Source organism: Bos mutus, chromosome 4 (assembly GCF_027580195.1).
Source record: "Bos mutus isolate GX-2022 chromosome 4, NWIPB_WYAK_1.1, whole genome shotgun sequence".
NCBI lineage: Eukaryota > Metazoa > Chordata > Mammalia > Artiodactyla > Bovidae > Bos > Bos mutus.
The window spans coordinates 112,926,071-112,952,538 of record NC_091620.1 but is presented as its reverse complement, the minus strand read 5'-3'; the positions used below and the strand labels follow the sequence as shown (position 1 = coordinate 112,952,538).

The following is a 26,468-nucleotide window of genomic DNA, read 5'->3' as shown; positions in this document are numbered from 1 at the left end:
CTTCCCGACCCAGGGATCGAACCCGGGTCTCCCGCATTGGAGGCAGACGCTTTAACCTCTGAGCCACCAGGGAAGCCCTCAATCACCTAGAGATCACCACTATTAAAATTGTGATGTGTGTGCATGTGTATACACACACAGACACTTATATACTATGGATAATATGTGGTGACATATCTTCTTGATCAAAATAAACTAGTTTTTAGACATTCTTATGGCCTTGCTTGGAGAAGGAAATGGCAACCCACTCCAGTGTTCTTGCCTGGAGAATCCCAGGGACGGGGGAACCTGGTGGGCTGCCATCTATGGGGTCGCACAGAGTCAGATATGACTGAAGCGACTTAGCAGCATAGCCTTGCTTCCATGACTCTTATCTGTGATGTCTGTATAACACTTCATTGCATTGGCACAGTAGGATTTATTTAAATCCTTTTTCTGCTTTTGAACCTAGATTGTATTCAATCTTTTTTTTTTTTTTCAGTGAAACAACACAGTGGTAAACCTCCTAATAGCCAGCCTTTGCCCACGTTCTTAAGAATCACCACAGTATAAACCCTGGGGAATTTTATGGCCCGGTCAAAAGGCATGAATGTTTTTAAGACTCTTCATGTGTCAGGCCAAATTTTGCCTGTATGTTTGTTCCACCTTACCCTCCAACAAGCCTGTTCATCACACCTCTGTATTAAGGTCACCAGACTGGGCATCCTGCTCACAGCGACACAATCTGGGTCTGTTCACTTTCCAGAGCCAGAGAATATTTAGCCAACTGCCCAATTTGATTAACTCAGTGGGGTCGGGAAACTTGAAAGAAGGATGGACAAGGAATTCACACAATTCTCACCCCATGTGCACAGTGAGTCTTCTACTAGGAATTCTTATCTTCAAAATATGAAAATGAAATAGAACCCACGCAACTCCAGAAGTTGCTTCACAAAGTAGGATTTAACAGTGAGATAGGGTTTTACGGGATGCCTGTATCTAGTAAGTTTCACCAGAAACTCCAGAAATGGGAAACTCACTCCCACTCCCAGAAATTCAACACTGGGAAGCCAAGACAGGGAGAAAATGCTCCTCTTCTTTGAAATTGAAACCCCTGTATCTTCTAACATAGATGTAACCTAAAATTGAGTTAGGAGACAATAAACCCAGGCAGGGAAAGAGCTAGTGAGGCCCCTAGCAGCTGCAGAATAGCCCATGAGCGCTGCCGTGGAAGACACACAGGGATGAGGAGCATCAAAGAAGGTTAGTGGGAAAGGGACAGGCTGGGGTTGTGCGCTGCTGGCTGGGCTGGCAAGCTGGGATGAGGAGCATCAAAGAAGGTTAGTGGGAAAGGGACAGGCTGGGGTTGTGCGCTGCTGGCTGGGCTGGCAAGCTGGGATGAGGAGCATCAAAGAAGGTTAGTGGGAAAGGGACAGGCTGGGGTTGTGTGCTGCTGGCTGGGCTGGCAAGCTGGCTTCGCAGACAGAGGATATTCCCACCCAGAAGCCCAGGCCTGCAGGAAAGTGTACTGATGATGAAGAAAGCGTGTCTGGGAGACGGGGCGAGGCAGAGTGGGAAACTGTATTGCGTCTTTGAATAAACCACCTGAAAGACCAACACAACCCTTCAGGGGACAGGCAGGTGCAGTGGGAGTATTCCCAACACAGGAGATGACCCTTTGGGGAATAATTTAAAACAGAAACTGCCAGGCACCACAGCTTTGGGGAAGAGTATAGCATTCTCTGGCAAAAAGACATCACAGTTTAATATCCCAGCTTAGCTGTAATTACCTCAACTGGCATATTTTCAGAAAGAGCATTATTGGATATATTTGGATAGCCAATACAAGATGGAGAGTTAGGGGGCAGCGTGGTAAGAATTTCCCAGGGAAAAACCAAAAGCCAGAGGGAAACTGATCGCAGTTCTTGTGTTACACTAAATGTGCATGACATCACTAATAATCTCATTGCCCTAAATAGATGACTTTAAAAGGAGCAACAGCTGAAGGGAGACTCAGTGTTACTTTCACCTACTTCATAAATGGAAAGAGCTCTGAATGGGAGCCTGCAGGAGGCCTATGAACCACCTGATGACTCTTTTTTCTCCTGATTTCCTAAAGTAATCATCTTCAAATCTTGAGGACTTTGGGGAGTTTGTCAGAGGACTCTTTTTTTGTTTTCTTTTTAGGTAAGAATAATCTTTTTTAAAATTATTGATATATTGTTACTTCAATTGCTCAGTTGTGTCCGACTCTTTGTGACACCATGGACTGCAGCACACCAGGCCTCCTTGTCCATCACCAACTCCCAGAGTTCACTCAAACTCATGTCCATTGAGTCGGTGATGCCATCCAACCATCTCATCCTCTGTCGTCCCCTTCTCCTCCTGCCTTCAATCTTTCCCAGCATCAGGGCCTTTTCCAATGAGTGGTTCTTAACATCATATGGCCAAAGTATTAGAACTTCAGCACCAGTCCTTCCAGTGAATATTCATGGTTGATTTCCTTTAGGATGGACTGGTTGGATCTCCTTGCAGTCCAAGGGACTCTCAAGAGTCTTCTCCAACACCACAGTTCAAAAGCATCAATTCTTTGGTGCTCAGCTTTCTTTATACTCCAACTCTCGCATCCATACATGACTACTGGAAAACCATAGCTTTGACTAGATGGACCTTTGTTGGTAAAGTAATATCTCTGCTTTTAATATTGACATATTAAATTATATTGACATTTTAATGTTAAATTATTTAATATATAATTAAAATATTTGTATTGACATTTAATATTAATATTCAATAATATTGACATTTAATATTGAGATATAGTCGATTTATAGTATTGTATTAGTTTCAGATGTACAGCACAGTGATTCACTTACACACACACACACATATACATTCTTTTACAGATTCCTTTCCATTATAGGTTATTGCAAGGAATTGAGTATAGTTCTCCATGCTGTACAGTAGGGTCCTGCTGTTTATACATTTTATATACAGTAGCATGTATCTGTTAATCACAAACTCCTAATTTATCCCCCCTTTTGGTAACTATGGTTTTCCCAGGTGGTTCAGTGGTAAAGAATCTGCCTGCCAATGTAGGAGATACAGGTTTGATCCCTGGGTCAGGAAGATCCTCTGGAGTAGGAAATGGCAACCCACTCCAGTATTCTTGCCTGGGAAATCTCAGGGACAGAGGAGCCTGGCAGGCTACAGTCCATGGGGTTGCAAAGAGTCGGACACAACTTAGTGACCAAACAACAACACTTGGTAACCATAAGTCTGTGGGTCTGATTCTGTTTTGTAAATAAGTTCATTTGTATCATTTTTTTTAGATTATACATATAAGTTATATCATATGATACCTATCTTCTCTGTCTGACTTCACTTTGGATGAAAATCTCTAGTTCTTACACAGAACTTTAATACACAAAACCTGTCTCCTAGGTAAAGTGGGAACACTGCAGGCTAAGGAGGCTGAAACACCACAGACTCAGACCACTTGCTTCTGTGAAGACCCCCGGGGAGCTCCCACAGAACTGACTCTGGGGACCCCAGCTTAACAAAGTGATGGGATCCTGAAACATGCACAGTGAGGGGTGTGCATGTACCCCTTTCTGATTAACCAGCTGCCATGGTGACAGGTGGAAGCAGAAGGTTGAGAAACTAGACTGCATTCCTGTAGTATTTTTTATTTTTATTTTTTTAATTCTGGGTTTCCTGAGGATAACTTTGGAGAACTCTGGGATCGATCTAGACAGTCAGGTATGCAGGACCCATGGGAGGGTCAGAAAGAATTGGGACTTGTCCAGTGAAGGGCTGTCATCCCTCTGCTCAGTTCATGTGAAAATGTATCCAAGTCACTTTTCTTCAAATTTATCTGCTCCGTCTATTGGGACAAGACCAACTAGAACTTGCTGAGATGCTAGACGTGCTTCTGTCTGTCTGGTCCCCTGTGCTGAGCTACATGCCAGCATCTCAGCACTTTTCACTGCTTCATACACGATGCAGAAAAAGGAATAATGGAAACAGTAGGGACCATGATTGTAAATACCCCGGGGCCAGGTCGATCCGTAGGAGCTCCCTGTGAAGATATGAGAGAATAAAGCATAGCCCTGGCGTGTGCAGTGGATCAGGTAAAAAGTCAGGACTGTAAGAGAGCGAGTGGAATGGCCACCCACATGCCTGCTGGAACGCAGCCTTGCCTTGCCGCCACTGAGACAGTTCGTAAGAGCACATCTGATTTGCCTAAAAGCCCCCATGTTTGAGCAGTGGCTGCTGAGCCATCAATCACTGGCTTGAGCCTCTGTACTCAGCAACCCTGGGATCCTCTCCCTGCTGGAAATGTCCACGGAGAACTTCCATCACTTTGTCAAAATCCTCAGGAGGAGCAAACATATCTTTGTGTGTTGATTTTAGGACTATTTAGAGTCTGGCATCACCAATTCAAAGGACATGAGTTTGAGCAAACTCCGGGAGATGGTGAAGAACAGGGGAGCCTGGTGTGCTGCAGTCCATGGGGTCACAAAGAGTCAGACATGACTTAGCGACTGAACAGCAACAAGACGTATTTAGACCTACCTAGTTCACCATTTAAAATACAAAACCATGAAAAGATGATAAACGATAAGAAAATAAAGGTATTAAACCAAGTCAATGCACAGGAGATACTAACACACCGGGACTGGAAATCTGTTGACCCAGGGTACAGCTCTGGTTTGACCAACGAGAAGACAGATTCCACAGCAAGTCACCTTTACACTCTTTCCTCAGGAGTAAAATGAGGTTAAAGAACATGATTTTGGCTTAGCTTAAAAGGTTGTTGTGAGAATAAAATAACAATGTGTGTGGAATCTAATATGCTAAATAAGCTCACGGTGTTATTTTGTAAACTGAAACATCTTCTAGAAACAGGTGTGCACAGCCCCAAGTGCCCATATGGCCAAGGGCATGGATAGTGCCCCACAAACATAAAGAACTGCAGACAGCGAGCAAGCAAGGATTCAAATGGAAGGATTTAGGAGGTGTGATGTCATTTTACTTAGAAAAATGAAAGAAACTTCTCACCAATTTCTGTTTAATCTACTTACTGCCTATGTTTCAAATAAAGCTTTACCTATGAAAAGTGTTTTGGGCAACTTAGATGAGAAAGTTGTTTAATTAGCTTATCAACAGGAAGTAAATAATTCCTCAAGTAAATTATAATTCAACCAACAAAGTTCTGTGGTTCCTCATGTCTCCAGTGCATGAGTTTGTACTGTGTACAATTCCACAGAAAAACACAATTTCTGGGTGAGGGGGGTAAATAAAACTCAGAATATAGACTGTCCACTCTCCAGAACAGTGGGGAAGCTCCTACCCTACACCAGGTCTGGCTTTCATGGGACTTCTGATTGGTTATTGAAACTCTCTGAGTCTCAGCTCCCTGAGAATTGAAGATGCTGCCTGTATCTTCCTCACTGGGGTCTTATAAAGTTGAAATGAGAAAAAATGCTTACGGTGGTGTTTGGTAAATTTGAAGCATTCAATCAGTGTGATTTCCCATGATGGACATTTGCACTGACACATCGATATGGATGAGCCTCGTTTCCCAGGCGGAGGAAGGATGTCTACAGAGCATATTTGTGGTTTCTCTGTTTCAACAAACATTATAGACGATCAGGGAGAAAACATTCAATAGGGCCCCAGGAGCCTGAACATCGCATAAGCTCAACTGGCTCCAGTCCCCCATTTTGCAGAGGACACACAGTGGTCCAGGAGGCAAGGAGAACTGTCTCAGGTCCCAGGGATGGAGGCGGAGATGAGATGCTGATACAGGCCTCACAACTCCCGCTCTCCCACAAGCTGACTCTTCCCGTAGAGACCAAAACAAACAACAATTCACAGTACATAACCAATAATTTAGAATGAGTGCCGAAGAAGAGAGAAAGAACAAACAAACAAAAACTCAGCAAAAGAATGAAGGAGAGGGGCACTAAAGGACAGGACGGCCTGCTTTAGACAGACTCTCCTCCAGGCCCATTCAACAGCATTCCCAACTAGAGGAGATCTAAGAGGGCACATATTTATAGAGCGGTTTTTATCTATAGGACACTGTAAACCAGGGCTCAGTCCACATTCAGGATAAATCCCAGGGAAGAAAGAACCAGGTAGTTTGAAAACAGAAAGTTAGATATTAAGTATTTGTCTGTTTTTTCAAGCGAGTATTTCACACAGATTAGGTGCACTCCTATGAAATCGCTGATATCGGAACTTTTTTTCATCTATGATAATGGCAATTTAATAGGATTTGACTCAAATCTGTTTTTCTTTTTTGGGAACAGAACATAACAAGGAATAGTTTCATGGGAAAAGGGGATGATTCAGAACACATTCCTCATATTTTACATCAAGAACATCAACTTCTGTTTTGCTAAATGCACATCCTTATAATACATCTAACTGCCAACTTCCCTCCATTTTAGAAATGGAAAATGAAAACTGATATGACTAGGTGTTTATTGCAAAAACAGCAAAACACAGAAAAAGTATTCTTCAAATCTTTAGAGAAAATGGCACAACTCTTTAAATGCCCTAATCTCTGTTTGGAACACTCCAGGTTTAACATAAACCAAAGGAATAACCGTGTAAAGGACTGGAAGCACAACTAAATTTTAGAACAAATCTTGAATCTTTTTCAGACCAACTTTCACCCTCATCTCCACTCCCTGACACCTTTGTCTTCAAAGAGCCACTGTTCAAACTGAGTGTTCCACATAATGTTAAGGGCAAAAAGAATGGAAGGAAACGAGGCTCTTGTTACGTTTGTTACCAGCATAGAGGATCAGAGTGCTGACCGGCTGTTCCTCCTACAAAACTTTTTGGAGATGCCAGCCTGGCATCGGGTTTTCGGCTTTGTCTTTGGGACAGTAGAGTCTGCCTGGATCCTCAGTGTATCACGTAAGATGTCACTCTAGAAGCCACCTAAGAGGAATGCAGCCAGGGGATGCAGAGGACCAGAGACAACGAAGGGGTCTCTTTGCACCTTCTGGGATGTTTACCATCCAGCGTTTCTGACCCTCTTATCGCCTCCAGCCATGGTCTACAATCTGGGGATGGGACCCTGCTTCCTCTGGCAGGACCCACTTCTCCTTCAGCTCAGGCTTCATCTACCAGCTGCTACCACATCCTGGCCAAGCCAAAGGACAGGCTTCAAAGGGCCAAAGTTTTGTTTTTTAATAGTTTCATTGTTGTCATTGTACTCAGATTTCAGAACAAAAGTATGTGCTTAAGGGAAATGAATTCAAATAATCCTGAAAGGGAGAAGATGAAAAACCAAATTCCCCACCCTCTCCCCTAACCCATCCCTTCCTTCCACCCTCAATCTTCTAAGAGGAAGCACACATTTAAAATAATCACTCCAGAATTTTCCTAAAGGGATATACAGGCATGTGGAAAGTGTGTGTGTCTGTGTGCGCATGCGCGTGTGATGTGTTTTCATTCTAAAGGATGGATTCACACTTTGCAAACCATCCTGAGACACATTCTTCTCACATTTGTATACATCTTTGATGTCTTTCCACACACCTCTGTTCCTATGGTCCTTCCTGCTCAGCGCTGTGTGAGCAAGGGCATGGCGGGAACCAAGTTCTCCAGTGTCAGCACCAGGCTGCAGGGAGCATCCCTGGAGACTGCCCACGCCCATGGGAGAGTGTGTCTCCACAGCCGACTCCCCCAACACAGCTTCACTTCCTACAGATATGGCCAAGCATGCTGACTGATGTACATGTCCACCAACGGTCCATCAAGTGCCTACATGCCACAGCCAAAAAGCCAAGCGTTGGCCTTTACCTCACAGCCTGGAGAGTTCAATGCAGACTCTCTAAATGACAGGCGTGGCTGGGACAGTGCCATGGTCTGCAGCAGGCCACCTTCAGGTTGAGGGAACTCGAATCCCCAGTCCTGCATGTCTCCTAAGAGCAAGCAGGCAGGGCTGCAGCCACAGTCTCAGCCCTGGGCTCCATCACCAGAATGGACAGAGTCCCAGGGCCAGAATTGAGTCATAACTTGGAAATCGGTGGCGGCATGCCGGCCACTCCCAGAGAACCACATGGGCCATTCTAGTACAGAGGCTACCCAGGATTGCCCACTGTCCTGAGACTGGAAAATATAAAATACTGTGAGCCCGACTGCTGCTGACACGTCCAACTTCAGGGCTAGCCAGCACGGGTTTCCTAGGACTGTGATATGGCGCTGGGCAGGCTTGGCTAGACTGGCTGGAGGTCCACCCTCCCGGCCTCACCCGGTAGGACAGTGTGATCTGGCTGTGGGCCTCATCTCCCATCTCCACAGACCCAGGGCTGTGGACCATCCTCAGCCCTGGGTCTCCTGGGATGGTAAGAGCTGTGTCCAGTATGGCTTGAAATAAACATATGATGATGGGAAGTGGTGTCTCCACACTTAACAAGCATTCGGGATTATTCCCCAAACTTTGTTTTCCAATCTGCTTTTTCCTTTTGTCCCTTCCCCCTCCCCCCTCCCTCCCTCTTTCTATCTCTTTTTAAACACGTTTGTTGGCCTGTGTTTGGGATCTAGGGGAGGTCAATCTGTCCTTTTTCCTCCCCAAGAATATCAACATAGACTGTATCCTTTCCAAGTCGTTTTGGGTGTAACAGGAAAACTCGTTTTCTCTTGGAGAATTTTCTATGCAGGCTGTCACACCTGGATAATCTCTCAGCACTGAAGTGAGACACTGACTGCAAGTCCATCTTGGCCTCTTTAGCAGGACAGCCTTCTTCCTCGCCCACCATCCCATGAACTCCTTGGCTTTGCTACCCAGCGAAGCCTGGACTCCCCATATAGGTATATCACCAGTTCTCACCTGAAACTTGGGACATGTCTTGACCCTCATCAGCGTCCATGGTCCTTGGATTATCTGAGAAAACAGAGGAAGGGATTTTAGTTGAAAGCAAATTACTCCTAAGATATGAGAGAGAAAGAGAGATTAAGAAGGCCCGAGCTATTTAACAACAAGGCTATCTACCAAGAAGAATGCATTTTCCTCTTCACACACTCTCTGGAGTATCAGACTGGCGCAGACCTTGATCCTTTTAAAAACGGCATTACAAAGATTTATAAAAATATCATTACAAGCACAGGAGGACCAAATTTGTTATTTATTGTTAATTTCCTACTGCATAATAACCCAAAATGCAAACTGACTGCAACAAAATTAAGCAGAAAATTAAATGGCCCTGGGTCATTGTAGGCACAGAATTCATTCTCTTGGCTGATCCATAGTTATGTTCTTTCTAATTTACTGAGCATGCATCGATGAACCTTGAGTCAGCTTGGTGACACGCGTACAATCAGCAATCAAAAAACGAAGCAATTTGCTGAAGAATGTCTCATTTACCCAGGCAGGGCTGCATAGCTGAGCCGCCGCGGCGCTCCCCCCATCAATAATAAATACACCTCCAGCCTGGCAGATGGGCCACGCTGCCGCTGGCTTTGTCCCCCACTCTTTCAGGCCCCTGCCTCCGACTCCTCCAGACTCTGACGTGGGGAGAAGGAAAGCCCACAGCGGCTGCCACACCAGGCTCGGAGAGCACCCAGACCTTGCTGTGGGCGGACAGACTGCCGGCTCCTCGGAGCGGTGGGAAAAAAGAAAGCTAGCCTTTGGAGCTGCCTGCGGGTGGCGGTGGGGATCACTCTGCTTGTGGCCACCATGAACACCCCGGGGAGAGGCCACGTTGGCGGGCAGGAGGGCGGGGTGGGCTGCGTTTTTCACTCAAGGCCCCAGCCTCCACCTCTCAGGTCTCTCGGCCTGCCCCCCTCCCTGCCAGGTACATCTGGCGGCTCTGAGGATAAGAAAGCTGGGGCCCAGCAGCAGATGAGCGCCACGGAGTCTGCTCGTTTATGCTCTGCTGGACAACCCGCAGGAGCACCTTCCCCGACCAGCCACCAGAGCCTGTGTGTTGACTTGAAATCAGGTTGCTTCTTTCTGGGGGACGCCTCTGTCCCTCCAGTTCAGATGTGTGAGTGTGAGCTTTCAGGCCTGTTTCCAGCAGATGCCTGCTCTGTGATGGACACTCAGACAGCCTGACCCGCCCCGGGTCTGAGCAGACGAGGCATGTGTGTGTGTGTGCATGTGTGTATTTTGTGTGTGTGTGTGTGTATGTATAACAGCTCTCACGGTGCTTTTGGCACACATACTCTGAGTTTCAGTCATGCTGGTATTGGTCACAAAGAAGACATGGATGACCAGCTCTGGTTCTGGATGCAGATGGGTTTGCATCTCTTTCTGAAAGCCATGGCACGACTCTGGGTGGTGACATGAATTTCCAGGGCCAGTGTGGGCCTTAGGGGTACAGTTCATGACCACAGAAGGGCAAAAGGCTCCATGGCCCACATGTGTTTCAGCCCCAAGACTGAGGGTTCACCAACAAGCAAGGCAGACAAACTAGCTCGAGAAGCAAACATGAGACCAGTCTGCGTGTACGCGTGCAGTCACTTCAGTCACGTCCCACTCTTTGTGACTTCATGGACTGTAGCCCGCCAGGCTCCTCTGTGCATGGGATTCTCTAGTCAAGAATACTAGAGTGGGTTGCCATTTCCTTCTCCAGGGGATCTTCCCGACCCAGGGATTGAACCCAGGTCTCCCATATTACAGGCAGGCTCTTTACCAGTCTAGCACTTAACGTCGCCAAAAAGCAACGGGTCCAAAGTCTCACATCCTTCTACAGGAAAAAACGTAAAACACCTATGATTTTTCTGAAACTGTCCGAACAATTCTATTAATAAAGAAATAAAACTCAACGGAGAAAAACCTTTGTGTTCGCTCTGCAACATTAATATGAGATTCAGTTTTCTGAAGACAAATGTAGTATTTTAAGGTGAAACATCACCAACCAGTTCTAAGGTATCTCCGGATTGATAGGGGAAATGTATATAGTAGACAGAAGGCTTCCCAGGTAGCTCAGAGGTAAAGAATCTGCCTGCCAATGCAGGAGGCGCAGGAGGCACAGGAGGCTCAAGAGACGCGGATTCAACCCCTGGGTTGGGAAGATCCTCTGGAAAGGGAAATGGCAATCTACTCCAGTATTCTTACCCGGAGAATTCCTTGGACAGAGGCGCCTGGTGGACCCCAGCCCATGGGGTTGCTCAGACATGACTGAACACGCACACACAGCAGACTGTGGACAGAACGCGAATCTTGCTGCAACAAATACTACTCTAAATTCCCAGTTTTTATCATGTTGACTTTGAACTTCTTTTTTTCTATGCAAGTGATATGCAAGTGATTATATTTTACAACTTTTTAAATAAAGGCCAGTAAATGCCCATACCTGAGTCGGTACGACCCGCTGGAGGAGGGCACAGCAACCCACTCCAGTGTTCTTGCCTGGAGAATCCCATGGACAGAGGAGCCTGGAGGGCTACAGTCTACGGGATTGCAAAGACTTGTACCTGATTGAGTGACTAACACACTTTTCCACTACTTAAGACTACTACATTTTTTCTGTGTGTGTTTGTATACACACAGAACTTTTTAGAAAAAGAGGACACTGAATGTACTGCAAACAAACTGTTGTAAAATATTTTCTTCATCTAATACTGTATGTATCTTTTTCATTGACAAATGTGCACTGACATTCTCGTTTTAAAGTTCATGCAGTGTTTGGTGGCAGCAATTGATTTCATCAACACCCGACTGTATTTTCAAGTAATTTCTGATTAAAAGGAAAAAATTTCCTAAAGCCCAGCTAGGTGATGGGTCCCCAGCCCAGTGCTGCCAGAGAAGGTGCCTTCCAGCTGCTGCAAGGATCCTCTAGGTTTCTTGTTGGGCAGGATCTATCCACACCACACTGCCCTGTCCTTTCCGGGGGGAGATGTGAGGACAGGTCACGCAGCAGCGAGAGGATGCGCTGGGCCTGCGGCTGAGGCCCAGACCCGGCTCTGCTGTGCGGGCACCTGTGCCCATGTGTCCCGACAGGGCAGAGCGAGGGCACCTCCCTGAACCCCACCCTGCCTTAGCACCCATCGGCAGTGGACAGTGGGCGCGGTGGAGAGCAGACCCCGAGAGCAGAGTACCCAGGATCTGTGTTGCAGGCCTGTCTCCATTTTCACTGAATGCCTGCATGGAACTCTGTTAGCTCATCAGCCTCACTTAGCCTTTCAAACAGCTCCTCAACCAAGCCTACATGGACCCAGTCAGCCGGCTTGTGGTCCGCACCAGGGCTGGAGCTGTACCTGGGGGTCCCCCATGCTTGGATGAACGCTCAGTTGTCAGCATTATCTTGAAATTCCTAAGAATTAGGGCACAGTCCATGGCAGTCCTGTGATTCCATGGCCTGTCTTTCTGACATCACGAGGTGGGAGGGTGGGGTAGTTTGACAAACTCCCTCAAACTTCCTCAAGATCTAAATTTGCATCTCTTGGGACTAAGAAGTAGTGAGTTTTTTTGTTTTTTTTTTTGTAAAGGTGACTTTGCTCTTATACAAAGACCAAGAAATAATTTGACAATGGAGAACTATCTGAAGGAGAGGAAACACCAGCCCCCACCCCAAGACCTAGCCACCAAGGAGGACAGTGAAGTAACCCCACTCCCGGGAAGAGGCACCACCCAGGCGCTGTACTTCTCTTTAGACACGTGGAAGCAGTGCCCAGTGTTGAATGGAAAAGGGATTCAGGCTTGGTCCGATCTCAGTACAAAAGTTGGCCGTCAGGAAGAAGCGTTCATCCCCAGAGTGACTTAACCCCACATTTTCACAACGCTGCACCTAAGCCCAAACCAAGCACGGCAGGCCTGTCCAGGGAGACGCCAAGGAGCTCTGCCATCTTCTGCTCTGTATGGGGAACGCAAGTGGCCCGAGGCTGCAGCTCACATACAAACGAAAGAACGCAGCAGTGTCAGTAAATACCTGTCACCGGGTGCGTCTTACAGACATGAATGCTTTTATTGTGCCTCTGGAGCACGCAGTCCTGAATCTCGCACACGGGGAAACAGATGCAGAGATAAAGGACAGCCAGCGTGACAGGGCGCTCAAGGGCCCCTCCAGGAGGCAGAGCAGGAGTCAGGACCCTCACTCGCCCTACTCCTGCTGGGACGGGGTCCCCAAGCCAGGAGCTCCGTCTCCCCCGCAGCCACCACCCTCTCTGAAGCTGGCACAGGACGAGTCTGGAGAACAGGGGACGGTGGGGACCACATACAGAGGCCCACTGCACCTCTGCGCCCAGGCGCCCAGGGCCAGTGGAGCTGGAGCCTTCCGGGGGACGGCGAAACCTTCGGGAAGCCCCCTCCTCGACCTCAGCTGCCTTTCCTCCTGCCCACCCACGGGAGCTGGAGCCTGGATGCCTCCGAGGAGAAGCATCCAACAGCCCTGGGCAGTTGCAGCTTCTGGGCATGTCTCCAGGACAACTGGCCCATTCCTACCCGCCGGTGAGGGTGAGCGAGCAGCCTGGACAAAGGCTCAGCGAGGGCCGGGGATCCTGAGGGGGCTGCTGCTCCGGGGAAAGGCTGGGATGGTCCCCAGGCCCTCTTAGCCTCCTCACACCCCATCTCTTCTTTTCTCTCCTCCTAGCACTTGCTCTGAGATGACAGGACTTTCCCATAATTCAAGAAAGCTGAGTCTGGATTAATGAAGTCAGAAGTAAAAGCCAGATGCTTGTCAAGAACCCCAAATTGGTGACCTCCCAAAGCACCCTGATTAAGGGCGGTTAAAGAGTTTAGTACATAGCCCGCCAAACGAGCTGTGATGAACCACAGACGGTCCCTCAAAGTCAGCCCATTTGCTGGTAGCACACAGTTCTTCTCCAAACTTTTCAAAAGACCATTCTTTGGGGTTTAAACAGCATACACTGTTTTTTCTTTTTTGTGTGTTTCTGTCCAGTAATATTTCATAGCATTTCTTGAGTACCTTATATAACGCCAGAAAAAGAAGGTAAAGGAAAGGACGTTGGTGTCAGTCAGCCTTCTTGAAGGAACTACCACGTGCCTGGCATTTAGCTGCTAATCCCCACAGGCGTGGACAGCAGCCACCTCGTTCCCTGTTCCATCTGAGTGCCCAGCAGAACGTCCAGGGCCGATCGAGTTTTCAATCCCCATCTGCTATGTGTGCGTCTTTAATCCTTACATCTAAACTGTGTTCTTCTGATACATGATCCACATTATTGTTTCTATTTTATAGATGAGAAAACCAAGGCTAAGAAAGAAGTGTCCTGCCCAAGGTCTCACATCTCAACAGACAACAGAGCTGAGATGTGAGCCCAGGACCACTCAGGCAGTGGTCCCCAAGCTTAAAAGTACAAATGGACCAGAAATGGGTGTTACCCGTATCGCCACAGAAAATAGGCAAGCTCTTGGTAATACTTTGCAATTAAGGCGAACTCCATGACAAAACTTCTACAATACAGTTAAATTCTGGTTATTTGGTCAAATGGATGCTATTGATTATTTTCCTCCCTGATGAGTGAGGTTGCACTAGAGATACCTTTGGGGTTATTTCCTTATGTTTTAAACAATACTTATTTTGAAGGGGGAAACAGGCCAAACCTAAAATCTATTTAAAATGCGTTAGGTCACAGACCTCTTTAATAACACTCATTCTTCCTGTTGAGAGAAAGTCTTTTCATCTTCAGGCTAAATCTACCCTATTGCTGTGAATTACACCATATCTTAAAACAGGAAATGTTCCAAGAGAAAGCAAAGGTAATATGCAGGATCTTTGTGTCTGATTCCGGAGACCTTAGAGGTTTTCCTAACAACTTGACAAAACAGATTGGGAGAAGCTAACAACTTCAGAGTCCTCTTATTTCATTTCTGAGTCTTTTCATTTTTTCAAAAGTAGCTGCCAATCTACACGTTTTCATGATTATTCCACAGAGATTAGGGCTGGCACAAATAACAATGAAAAACAAGATTTAAACAGGATGGCAGGGAATACAATTTGGCTTTCACACCCTCCCCCCATATTTAACTGAGCCATTCACACACACACACACACACACACACACACACACACACGGACACTTTTTTTTTTTTTTAAACTGAGCCACAGAGAACTCTTCCTCCAGCGGTTTGTTCTACTGTGAACCTGCTTTTTGAGGGCAAATTAGCTCCCATGTGCAATTCTGTCCTCACATTTTTTTTCCCCCCGAGGGGCAGGAACTGATATGCAAAAGAGGAAGGGTCAGGGGGAACTCAGGAAGCCTTTTCAAAATACAGCTGAAAATCCTGCTGTCTGAAAACATTCTCAGCGAGGAAGGATTGAATACAGAACGAACAGAACCACGAGGCTGTTTGTAAAAGCCATCACGGGGCCACCTGCCTAGAAGTGAGGCCAAGAAAAAAGACGTGAGACACTAGAAATCGGAAAATAATAGGGCAAATGGAGCTGGGGACAGTCTGTGCTTTCACAGCAGCTCCGGGGCTGGGTTTCGAGCGGCCCAGGAGAGGTCCCCGCACTGCATGCCTATTGTGTGTCCGGGTCCGCTCGTGTGCCCCGCTGTACACTGGCTCTCAAACCGCTAACAGGAACTGCTGTTTATTCAGCAGCCCCGGAGAGGCAGACACTCCGAATTTACATATGCTTTTAGAGGACTTTTCCTGATGCTGGCCCTCATCAGAGGCCATTTCCTAAGTAGCTTCCTCAAATATAAATGGCCTTTTACACTTCATCACTTAAGTAAAAAGTCTAACTTTAGAATCATTTTCTTCTACCCTCTTCCCGATTTTAGAAGCCTTCATGCTTGGCCAGCAACTGTGCAACAAAAGTGATACCTCTGTCTTTAAAAAATAAAAGCAGGAACTGGGCCCAAATCATGATTTACAGGGATATTCTCAGAAGTGCTGGCCTCTTACCATCACGAAGTGAAGAGACAGAGGAGCCCAGGGAGAACTTTTGTGTTCCTATTATTTTCAAAGATTTTTTTCTCATTTTTTATAAAACAGATAAGCACAAAGTTACTGATAACTAAGTTACTGTAACATAAGTTACAGATAAACACAAATCCAAACTTAGTTTTCACTCAGCAAGGTAAGATGCTGGCATAAAGAGTACATACAGTATCTCCTCTTGCCTTCTTAGTAGTGAAGCTATCTTGACATACCAGTATCACTTTATGTGGACGTGAAAAATTCGAACTTAATACTGTACATGGTAGAAAAAATTCACTTATATACCTATAAAGAAAAGAAAGAAAGAAAGAAAGTGAAGTCGCTCAGTCGTGTCTGACTCTTTGCGACCCCACAGACTGTAGCCTACTAGGCTCCTCCGTCCATGGGGTTTTCCAGGTAAGAGTACTGAAGCGGGTTGCTGTTTCCTTCTCCAGGGGATCTTCCCAACCCAGGGATCAAACCCGGGTCTCTTGCATTGCAGGCAGACGCTTTACTGTCTGAGCCACCAGGGAAGTCCTATAGCACTCCCCCAAATATACCTGTCATACTGAGGTTTCTACAAATGCCTCTGGACTTCTTTTTAAAGTTATATGTTATTTAGACCCAGGGAAATACAATTACTCTAATCCCCAGGAGGGTCTGGTGTTTACAGCCCAGACATACCTACTTATCAACAACAACTGAAAAGCTATTTTTTCTTTTTCTCTTGAGGACACCATCCCAGTGCTGCACAATCTTTTTTTCCTTTTTTTTTTTTTTATATTTAGAAAAGTCACTCCTACCAAGCTGGTGGGGAGACTAGAGCCACAAATCTAGAAACAAACAGAGAGAGAAAATGTGTTCTAAAGCAGCCTCACAGGATGGTGGCTCCAGAGAGGAACGGGTGTGAACATCGATGGTTGACTCTCTGTGGTATGGCCACGTGGTTGCTAAGCTACTGGAAATTCGCCCTGAAGGACTTGTATTCTGAGCTCAGTTCTGTTCACAACATCCCCAAATTATCAGTTGTAATGATTAAGGTTATCAGCAGCAATGAGTTAAAATGAAGCAACTTCTTACAAAGATTCTTTAAAAAATCATCTCTATTCACGTTTCAAAACCATGTTCAGAGCATACAGAATGAAAAATAAAAAATCTGGCTCCTTAAATCGTAGCAACTTCAGCACTCTTTGGGAATTTACTTTGGTTTCCCCAACCTAAAATGGGTTGGCTGAAGTGAGTTCAGCTGTGTCTGAGAAGGGTTAAAGGAATCCAAATGTATCAATGATTTGGGAAGTGATTGCTATGGACAGTAAATATGATAATCACTGAAAAGAATAACATTTGCTATTCTGAATAGGCTCTTTAGTTGGACCAAATTAGCAAAAAAAGTTCTAGATTTCCATAGTATTCGACGATGGACAGACAGCTTAGATGTTCTATAACCCAACATAGGCTCCCAAGGACAAAATGCCCCACACGTAACAAAGTCCATATGTACACATGCTCCCAGTGGGCATCAGGCCCAACCAGGACTGCCTGTCATCCACACAACCTTTAGCCCACGAAGTCCTCATGCAAACCCAGGGGGTGTGGGGGGTGTCGTGAGCAGAACCTCACAGAGGCTTACAACTTCCTCGTTTTCGGCCTACAAAAATCAGCACATCTTTATTTAAAATCAGGCAGAAAATGTTCACATCCATCAGGGAACCAAGTACAGGAAAACTCTTAAACACTACAGTCAGATTTTTCTGCAGCCCTTAAATGAGCTTATTTTCAATGTTTTTTTTTCCCCCTAGTAAATTATCTGTCTTTTACAAAAACCTCTCTGCTCTATATTAAACTGAAAAGTCTTGAAATTCAGGTTAAACATACACAAACTCCAGACAGAAGTGAGAAAATGCAGGTAGAAACGCATTAGAAATTCCCCAATCATTTTTAAATGGTAATTAATTGCCTTATCTCTTAACAACCTGCAATAATTAGCAGTATGAGTTTTAATTTAATGAAGTAGGATACACAATTTATCAATGTTTTCACTGTGGATCTCTCTGAATATCACTTTAATTTTCTGCCCGACACAAAACTCAGCACAAGGAGGAAGAAAAGGTCACTTTTTCAGGCTCAAAGTGGGGCTCGCACCAGGGGGTCGCTGGCTCTTTCTAGTTTCCATTAAAAGCACTGGAGTTCATCAGAGTGCTTCCAAAGTCAGTTTATAAAAGATCAATCCCTCATTTTCATTTCTCCTAAAGACTCTACATTCAACATTTTCTCCATTCGGACTAAAGAGGTATCTTACATGCTATTTCATTTGCTCCAAGTGCGCCAGTGAAAATCTGATGTAACAATGAAAATTTACCCAAAACCAATGAATCTGTATTCAGCATAGGACTCCTAGCTTTAGAAGAGGGCTCTAAACCAAACCATCTTGTTCAGTTTTAGCCAGCTTCATACTACCCAATAAAGCTTTGGAGTGTCATTTTAGCATGTGAGCTCAATAACGGAGGCCAGAAGTCTATTTCAGTATGTGTAAGGTCGTTTACAAATTCTTGATGCAGTTCATAGTTATTTCTGCAAATACCACACACATGAGAGACAGAGGCAGAAAGGAAGGAGGGAGAGAGGGAAAGGAAGAGACTAAGGAACAACGCTGGGACCCCAGCACACTGCACCCGTCTTCAACACCCCCCAGAAGACCCGCACCAACTGCATGTCCAATGGAGCTAACTTTTGGTGCAAACATGGTAGGAAGAGGACTCTCAGTCAGATTTCCTTCAGCAGTGACTTGATAGCTGAAGAAAAACGAACCACTGCACACTTGAATGAGAAAAGATGAAGAAGGCGCTTTCCCACTAATTAGGACCTATTTTCAGCAATTCGTTAAGCCGTGGCCCTGCTCCGTGAGCCATCAGGAGGTGGAGCAGGGGACCCCGAAAGCAGAGAGAGCACATGGAAGGTAATGAGACTTTCCATCACCCAAGACAGTCAGTAGGAAGCCAGCAGGGGCTGGGGGCACAGGCTACCCTGGGGAGGGAGGAGAGTGCACTCTGGAAGTGCCCATCTCTGCAGAACAGCAAAGAAACCAGTGACTCACCCAGAAGCCTGTGCCCCCCAGAGACCCGAGGGGCGGGCCTTACCCCCAGTCCTACCTTGGAGGCCTGGGGCCTTCGGAGTCCCCTGGACTCAGCCACCTGGAAGGGACCCTGCCGCCTCCTTCGCCACTACCCTCCTCTCCTTCCACTGGGGCGGAGAGGAAGGTGGACCCATTTGCCAAATATGCAAAAAAGGAGGGAAGATGGTTTTCTCTCAGGAAAACATAGGCAGGAAGGGAGCCCGTGCTTCCTGTCCCGACCAAAATGGGTTCAGAGATTATTAGGACGTCTGACTTGGCGGGCTTGAGGTAGGTGGGAGAGGGATCTCTTTGAGTCACCAGGCATGATGGGCTCCCCAGAGGCAGAGACAATCAGCCCAGAAGAAGAGAGACACAGAAGGCTGTGACAGGAAGGCAAGGGGCCCCCAGGCCTGGGACTTGGAGTTTTCACCATTTTTCATGGTTCATCCCCAGGCAGGTAATGGGAGGCACCCAAAGCATTCACCCACCTGTTCATCACAGCAAAATAGGAGAAGGAAAAAAGGCTGGATGGAAGGAACGAGGCCATTTGCTACAGAGAAGGCTGGGCTGCCTCCCCACCAGGCCCTCCTCAGCAGTGGGCCCCCTACACACCACTCACCCAGGACAAACTAAAGCAGGGTGAGCCCTGGGCCCTGCCCACCTCTCCTCTCCAGGGTGCTCTGCAAAGCTCCTTTTGTTTGCTCTGTTTCACTTGTAATCATGCAGCATTTCACTTTTAATGTTTCATAATGTCTTACAAATATTTGTTAGAATATCATCAAATGTTTCAAAACAGTGTCAAACACGAGCTATTAAAGTAACAACACTGAAAATGGAAGGAGCTGCAGAAAGATAAGCTATGGTGTGGAGTCACGTATTAAACTGCAAGAGCAACATGCCTAAATCCATGTGGCAGGGGGTGGCGGGGGGACAGTATGGGCATCTGGTCGACCCCATAGTAAAATCAGTTTGGTTGCTGTTGCTTGAGTCTGGTTTAGGGGCGCCCACGTCCCTGATGAACTCCATTCCTGTCTCCTTCCTTATCTGGATTTTAAGTGTATGTGTGTGTGTGTGTGTGTAAGGCCTATGCTCTGAAACACAACCTGCCCAAGGTCTGGATCACATGTGTGCACATGTGCCTTTCCTAAGCAAAACCAAAATGATTGGTCTCAAGGTGTCAACTGGATCAACGGTTCTCCCCTTGTCAGCCACAAAGAATGGATCACTTGTCGCTTTTACATCTTGTGTTTCCTCCCATGAGATGAACTATGCCACACACACGCGCCTGAGGCTCTTCGGACACAAATAGACCGACACCAGGCAGGGACTGATGGTAACTGTCAGGGCAGGAGGCGCAGCATCTCAGAGCCACAGGCGAGACTCACATAGTACAGAAGCACCCGAAAACGCATGTAGAAATAGCAGCAACGAACACAACACTGTAAATCAACTATATTTCAATAAAATTTAAAACACAGTATTTTTTAAAAAGAAATAGCAAAGGCCGCCAGTTAACCCGAACAGCTGCTCCCTGTGAACTGGATCCACTGACGTAAGTGCCCATTCAAATAAGACAACAAAACCAAGAGTTATGTTGTAGTGAAATTATTTCATAATTACAAAGATCAGAGGAGGGAAAAGGAATAAACACCACCTCTGAATGCTTCTGCCCTTGACCAGTTCTGGGTTAACTGCAAGTATGTTAGGCAGATACACAAAGAACTGGCATCACTGATGCTTGCATTCACCATTCCAACTAGGAAAATCTCTTTTGTTTTAGTAAAAGGTAAAAATCAAACCAACTAACCGACCAAGCCAGAAAGGAGGGTCTTTATTACTCAGGTCACATGTGTTTGATTGTTAAAACCCTTTCCCCCCTGGCCCGTGTCTGCCCATGCTGCGCGTACGCTCTCTGTGTGTCTGTGTGCATACTATCACATAATGTCTTTATTTCCTGTATCTATTAATACACACGTAACCGTGAAGGATATACACAACACGTGTGCGGGTGGCTTGGCAGCATTTCTTAGCAATGACATGTAGTAGACAGTGTATATATGCATCAGGTTCTCTTAAACTTCCAGAGTTTGACATTTATGTTGACAGTAGGCTTCTACACTGACCCAACATGACAGACACACATCCAAGCCAAGGGGAAAGCTCCCCAAACTACAGAACCACGATCCTCAGACTCTAAGGCTCCAGTGAGGAAGATGCAGTGGCCCTAGCAGTACTGGCTGCAGCCTCTTGGCCAGGAAATTGGCTGTGATCTTAATTTTCAACAAGGGAAATGGCTGCAAGGAAACCACTAGTTACCTTCTCTCCGGAGACTTTAGACAAACTTCTCAAAAGACCCAAACATAGCACACACACATGTATTCATGGACCTTCAATTCCTGTGAGACCGTGATGATGGGCTTTTATTGTCCTGATGCTCCTGAATTTTGGAGGATATGTCGTTTCCCAAGATGCAGCGCTTTAATTAAAATAATGATGAATTATAGAAGCCTGGTGGAGTTTCTGAAACTCCTGCCTTCAACTATCACCATGAAATGGGGATGGGAGGTAGGGCAGGGAAGGGAAGAAAACCAGACGGTTTAACTCAGTTACATCTTTTGGTCTTCAGCTCTGGGGACTTTGAGGCTGGGAAATACATTTTTTCCCAGGTAAAAAAAAATATAAACATGTATGATCATGAGAAGTTTTGAAACTGAATACACTACATCAAACCCAAACTGTACAGAATTTTTAAACACTGCCTCATTATGTATATTTGTGCACACAAATTATTTTTTAACACATTCTGTATAACCATGATGTAGGCAAGTCGTCTTCTGGTCAGAGATACTTGTGACTACTTAAATTTTAAGCCACGTATACAATAATTTAATTTCTTACTGAAACAATTCTGACACATACAATATACATTATACTTGAATTGTTCCTTTCAAAATCCCACATAAAAGATGAGTCCCAATAATCTCATCAAATAAATATCTTCCAACAAAGCAATGAACTCAAGAGGCTTGGACCTTTCTTGTATGCTTCACTCTCCTCTCACCTCAGAACCAAAGTGAACCAAGTCTTAAAATCACTTAGATTTCCATGAAAGTTTAAACGTTATGCATATTAAATATTTTAAGCTTTCTTTAAAAAAAAAAATTAACTTTCAACATAAGTTGATCTGATGGGTTAGGAGGTATTTCTTCAACACCAGTGTGTCTTTCCAAGTTTAAATAAGGTACCTCTAAACTGAACTACCCCTTGGGGTGTAGGGTGGGGAATTTGAGTGTGGAAATTGAGGGAAGCACAGAGGTTTGACATTCACTCCGGGGGGGCTGCAGCCAGGGAGAAAGGAAACCGCATTTGAAAGCTACACTTGGAAGTGCCAGATCAGACACGCGAATCGAATCCTAACCCTTTTCACTTCTCCAGATGTCACACCCCGTGCCTCCAAATCAGAAGAAAATTAAAAAAAAAAAATCACACCTTCTGGAGATTCCTTAGGAATCACCAAGCATCCTAATTTTTCAAGCCTATTTCAAAGACAGCCCCAAGTAACCTGACACCTTTTGGCCGAGCGGTTTCCTAATCCGAGAGCCAAAACTGCACTCAGCAAAAGTATTACCAACTTTTCAAACCGGAATAATTCCTATTCTGCAGAAAGCAAGTTCGGATTCAACCTAATTATTTTACAGTATAAGCAAAAAGCTCTCGCGTCAAAAATAAGAAAAGAAAGCTCGTTATGAATGACTTTATAAAGGCTGACTTCCGTGATCTCACTATAAAAGCGTGGATCGACTTAAACAAGATCACGTCCTCCTCCGGGGGACAGCGGGGCGGCTCACAGAGTCCCACGGCCGGCCTGCCCTGCACCTGCGGTCACAGCACGAAATGGCCACGGCTTTGACGAAAGTCAGCGCTCCCACCGTCCCCAGAAAGGACAGGTGGACCCGAGCGAAACCATGACTCACAACTGTGACCGCCTCCGTCTTTTCCTTCTTTCCTTCTTTTCAAATCCAAGTTTTTCTACGGACATTCAGTCTGAAAACACTCACGTGGATGTGTGCGTCGCACTTTGCAGGTCCAAGACTGATCCTCAAGCGCGAAGAGCGACCTCGGATCCGGGCTCGCCCGGTGGGCCCCCTTGTCGCGTCCAAACGTCCCGCCCCGGCTCGGCTGCGCTCCGCGGGGACCCAGGACCTTCGCCGCAGCGGTTGCCCGGGCGCGGGCCGCGCAGGCACTTGTTAGAGCGCCCGGCTTGTTCGGCTGCCCAGCTCTTCCCAGCTTTCTTTCACAATGACTTCCTGAAGTTGCTCACTCTCATTGTTCCCCATTTCTCCGCCGCGATCCCCACCCCCAGCCGGCCGCCACCCGGCTTTCGCGCTTGCGGCCGGTCTGCCCGTCCCGCGTGCACAGCGCCGCCCACGGGCTGCGCACCTGTGCCCCGCGCCGCGCCCCCGCGAGCCAGCGCTCAGTCACCTGCGGCCGTTTGCTCCGAGCGCCCGGGCCCGAGCGCGCGCCCGTTACCCGCGCTCCGCAAACTTTGTGGCTGCGCGCCACACCGGTCCCGGCGCGCCCAGCCCCGCAGCTGCCTCGCCCCTGCCTCGCCCCGCGTGCACGCTCCGGCACCAAACAGGACAGAAGCAAGGAGCGGGGCCCCGGGCGTGGCGCGAGCAGGACTAGGAGAGGGACTGAGACGGGGAGCGGGACTGGACGCGGAACCAGGCACGGTGCGGGACTCCGAGCGGGACTTGGAGAGGGATTCTGGTCGGGGCGCGCCGCCCCAGCCGCCCGTCGCCCGCTCACGCGGCGCCGTCCCGAGCGCAACTCCGGGGCAGCGTGCGCAAACTTTGGCGCCGCGCGGGGCTGGACCCTGGCCGGCCCCAACACAGGAGACCCGGGAAGCGGCAGGCACGGGCCGTACCTGCTCGCGCCGCCGCGCGCTGCATCCCGCTCGCCGGCACTGGGCCCGCTGGGCGCGCCGCCGCCACCCCGCGCGCTGCGCGCCCCTGTCCTCCCCGCGCCGCCGTGCTTCCTCATCCCACCGCTGCCAGGCATAGCCAGAGGGTCCGCCACCGTGCCGCAGGACCCGCGCTTAACCCCTGGGGTTCCGGCGCGGATGGCGTGTGGAGGACTGCCAGATCTGGGGCGTCCTCCCGGGGACCGGCAGCCTTGCGCCCCGGGCCGCTCGTCGGGGCACCCGCGTGCTCGCCCTACCCTAGGACTCGGAACCCAGTGATGCCCTTTTCCACTGCCCGCCCGGCTTCGCTTCCCTCCAGCTGGGCCCACTTGGCTCCCTGGTTCTGGCTGCGACCCCAGTTTATGAGTGCCCACCCGAGGGGGTGGGAAAAGTTGATCCTTCGCAAGTGAGGGGAAGGTGCGATTCATTTTCCCAGACAACCAATGGAATACCTCTCGTCTCTCTTCCCTCCCACCCGCTGGAGGCAGAAGTTAGGATCGCGCCTTCAGTTTTGGCCTGTGTGCACACGCGAGTGTGAAAGGGCGGCAGCGGTGGAGAGGACGCGGAAGGGAGACCTGTAATCCCCCTCCTGGTGTCTCTGAGCCTCAGCCGCTCCCTCCGAGAGCTCCGAAGCACGAGTGTGAGGCGCTGTGTATCCGTTCAAACAAGAATGGCAGCTCTGAGCTTCACCTCTTCGCCCTCCACGAAGAATCCATCATTCTGATTAGTCAGCCCCCCACCCCCGCCACAGGAGCCTGGCGAGAGTGTTTGAGTAGAAGAGGAAGAGTCATGAATCCAACATATTCATCCTGACTGCCACCCACTCCCCCGCCCCCCAGGTGCCACCTTAGGAACGGAGTTGCAAGAGCCAAGGTCTCGGCCCTTCAAGACTTGCTGGGACATAAAGCGAAGATAAATGCTGGAGCATCCCTAACAGCAGGAGAGACACACCGGGTCTTTCCGTGGGAAGAGTGAGAAAGGGCGTTGTGGCCTCAAGAAAGGGGCCGGGCAGGCCTTCCAAGTGGGGCAAAGGGAATGTGCAGCTGAGTGAGGCCAGGGAAGGCTGAGGGGCATATAAGGAGGCTGCTAGTGGCAGCGCTAGGGGCCCTGTGGACCACCTTGGCCTCTGCCATTCCTGGATGAAGTCTTGGAGCTACAAACAAGTTCTACGGAACCCTTCCTCAACCACTTCAGCAAGAACACTGCTCAGCTCCTCCTGAAATTCCCCTGTGCTGAAAGGAGCCAGTTAACTCCCTGCTTAAAGCCCAGGGGCGGGGGGTGGGCTTTAAAGGTTCATTGATTTAATTCCTAGTCCTTCCCTTACCTATATGACTTCTGCCAAGTTATTGAAACTCTGTGATCATAGTCTTTTTTTAGGTGCAAGAGAAATCTACTTTATCCTAGAGTCCTTGTCAAGATTAAATGAGACAATAAACGTTGCAGGGCCCCAAAGGAGACAGATGATGCAGCGAAGGGGTCCTGACACCCCTCCAGGTCTTGAATGAGTGTGACACCCTTAGTCCTGGCCCCCAGGCTCATCTCTTTAAATGTGTGCCATGGTCCCCAGGACTGTATGTCAAGGACCAATGCAAAGCACATTCTGAAGCAATAGAGCATGAGGCTAGGAGCCCAGATGGTTTGACCTTGTGATATTGACCCAGGTCCTTAACGTCTCTGAGCCTCAGTTTCCCCATCTATACATTGATGGTAATCATATACGCTACTTCCTGGAATTGTTGGTGGATAAAGCTCACTCTATATGGAGGATCTTCTCATATGCCTAGGTGGACTCTGTGAGGAGGACTCTGTGAGCAGTGATTAATATTTATTATTAACCCTACTATTATTGACCTGTCTTGTGTACCACTCAAAGAGGTGGACCAGAAGGAACCTGGTATATAATCTGGGTCTGTGGATAGACTCCATGGGGACAGGGAGAACCCTTCCATCAGAAGTTAAAACTGATATACATAATGATAAAAGCATATTAGAGAGTCTATATATGAGCGGCTTCACTTTCACTTTTCACTTTCATGCATTGAGAAGGAAATGGCAACCCACTCCAGTGTTCTTGCCTGGAGAATCCCAGGGACAGGGGAGATGGTGGGCTGCTGTCTATGGGGTCGCACAGAGTCGGATATGACTGAGGCGACTTAGCAGCAGCAGCAGCAGCAGCAGCAGAGGGTCCATATTGGGGTAGGGGATTAAAAAAAAAGGTTATTATAGTATTATATGAAACCATGTGTGTGAAACTTTTGAAAATTGCAAAGCACCATAGAATTTAAAGAATCATTCAATATAAAGTAAAATTTTAAAATGATAATTTTTTAAAATAAAAGCACACTGGAGAGAAAATATACCAGTAGAAATTGAAACAGGTGTGATCCTTTAAAAATGTATAGGTCTCAATTCATTTTGTTTCTTTAGGAATACATATATGTAGCTGTTTCCATAATGTTAGAGTATTAAAAATAGCTTCCTTCATTCAGACAATAATTGTCAAATTACCATGTTTTAGTTATGAGATAATCTTATCAAAGGAAAAAAAGCACCTATAGAAT

General features: G+C 47.2%; 1 protein-coding gene across 13 annotated transcripts in view; it reads right to left on the bottom strand.

The window, feature by feature from the left end:
• The window catches only part of IKZF1 (IKAROS family zinc finger 1), a 99,762-nt gene extending 73,836 nt beyond the window's left edge, over positions 1 to 25,926 (bottom strand). For 11 of the 13 annotated variants that reach the window (XM_070369897.1, XM_070369900.1, XM_070369902.1 and 8 more), the window contains exons 1-2: positions 23,003 to 23,307; positions 8,837 to 8,890 (exon numbers count right to left, since the gene is read on the bottom strand). In XM_070369897.1, coding sequence (XP_070225998.1) covers positions 8,837 to 8,876 — 40 coding nt within the window. In that variant the 5' untranslated portion in view covers positions 8,877 to 8,890; positions 23,003 to 23,307. Of the gene's footprint in view, positions 1 to 8,836; positions 8,891 to 18,981; positions 19,129 to 23,002; positions 23,308 to 24,359 lie in introns of those variants that run through there. The other 2 variants (XM_070369899.1, XM_070369898.1) reach the window with 2 other exon arrangements.
• Between the last annotated feature and the right edge of the window lie 542 nt (positions 25,927 to 26,468).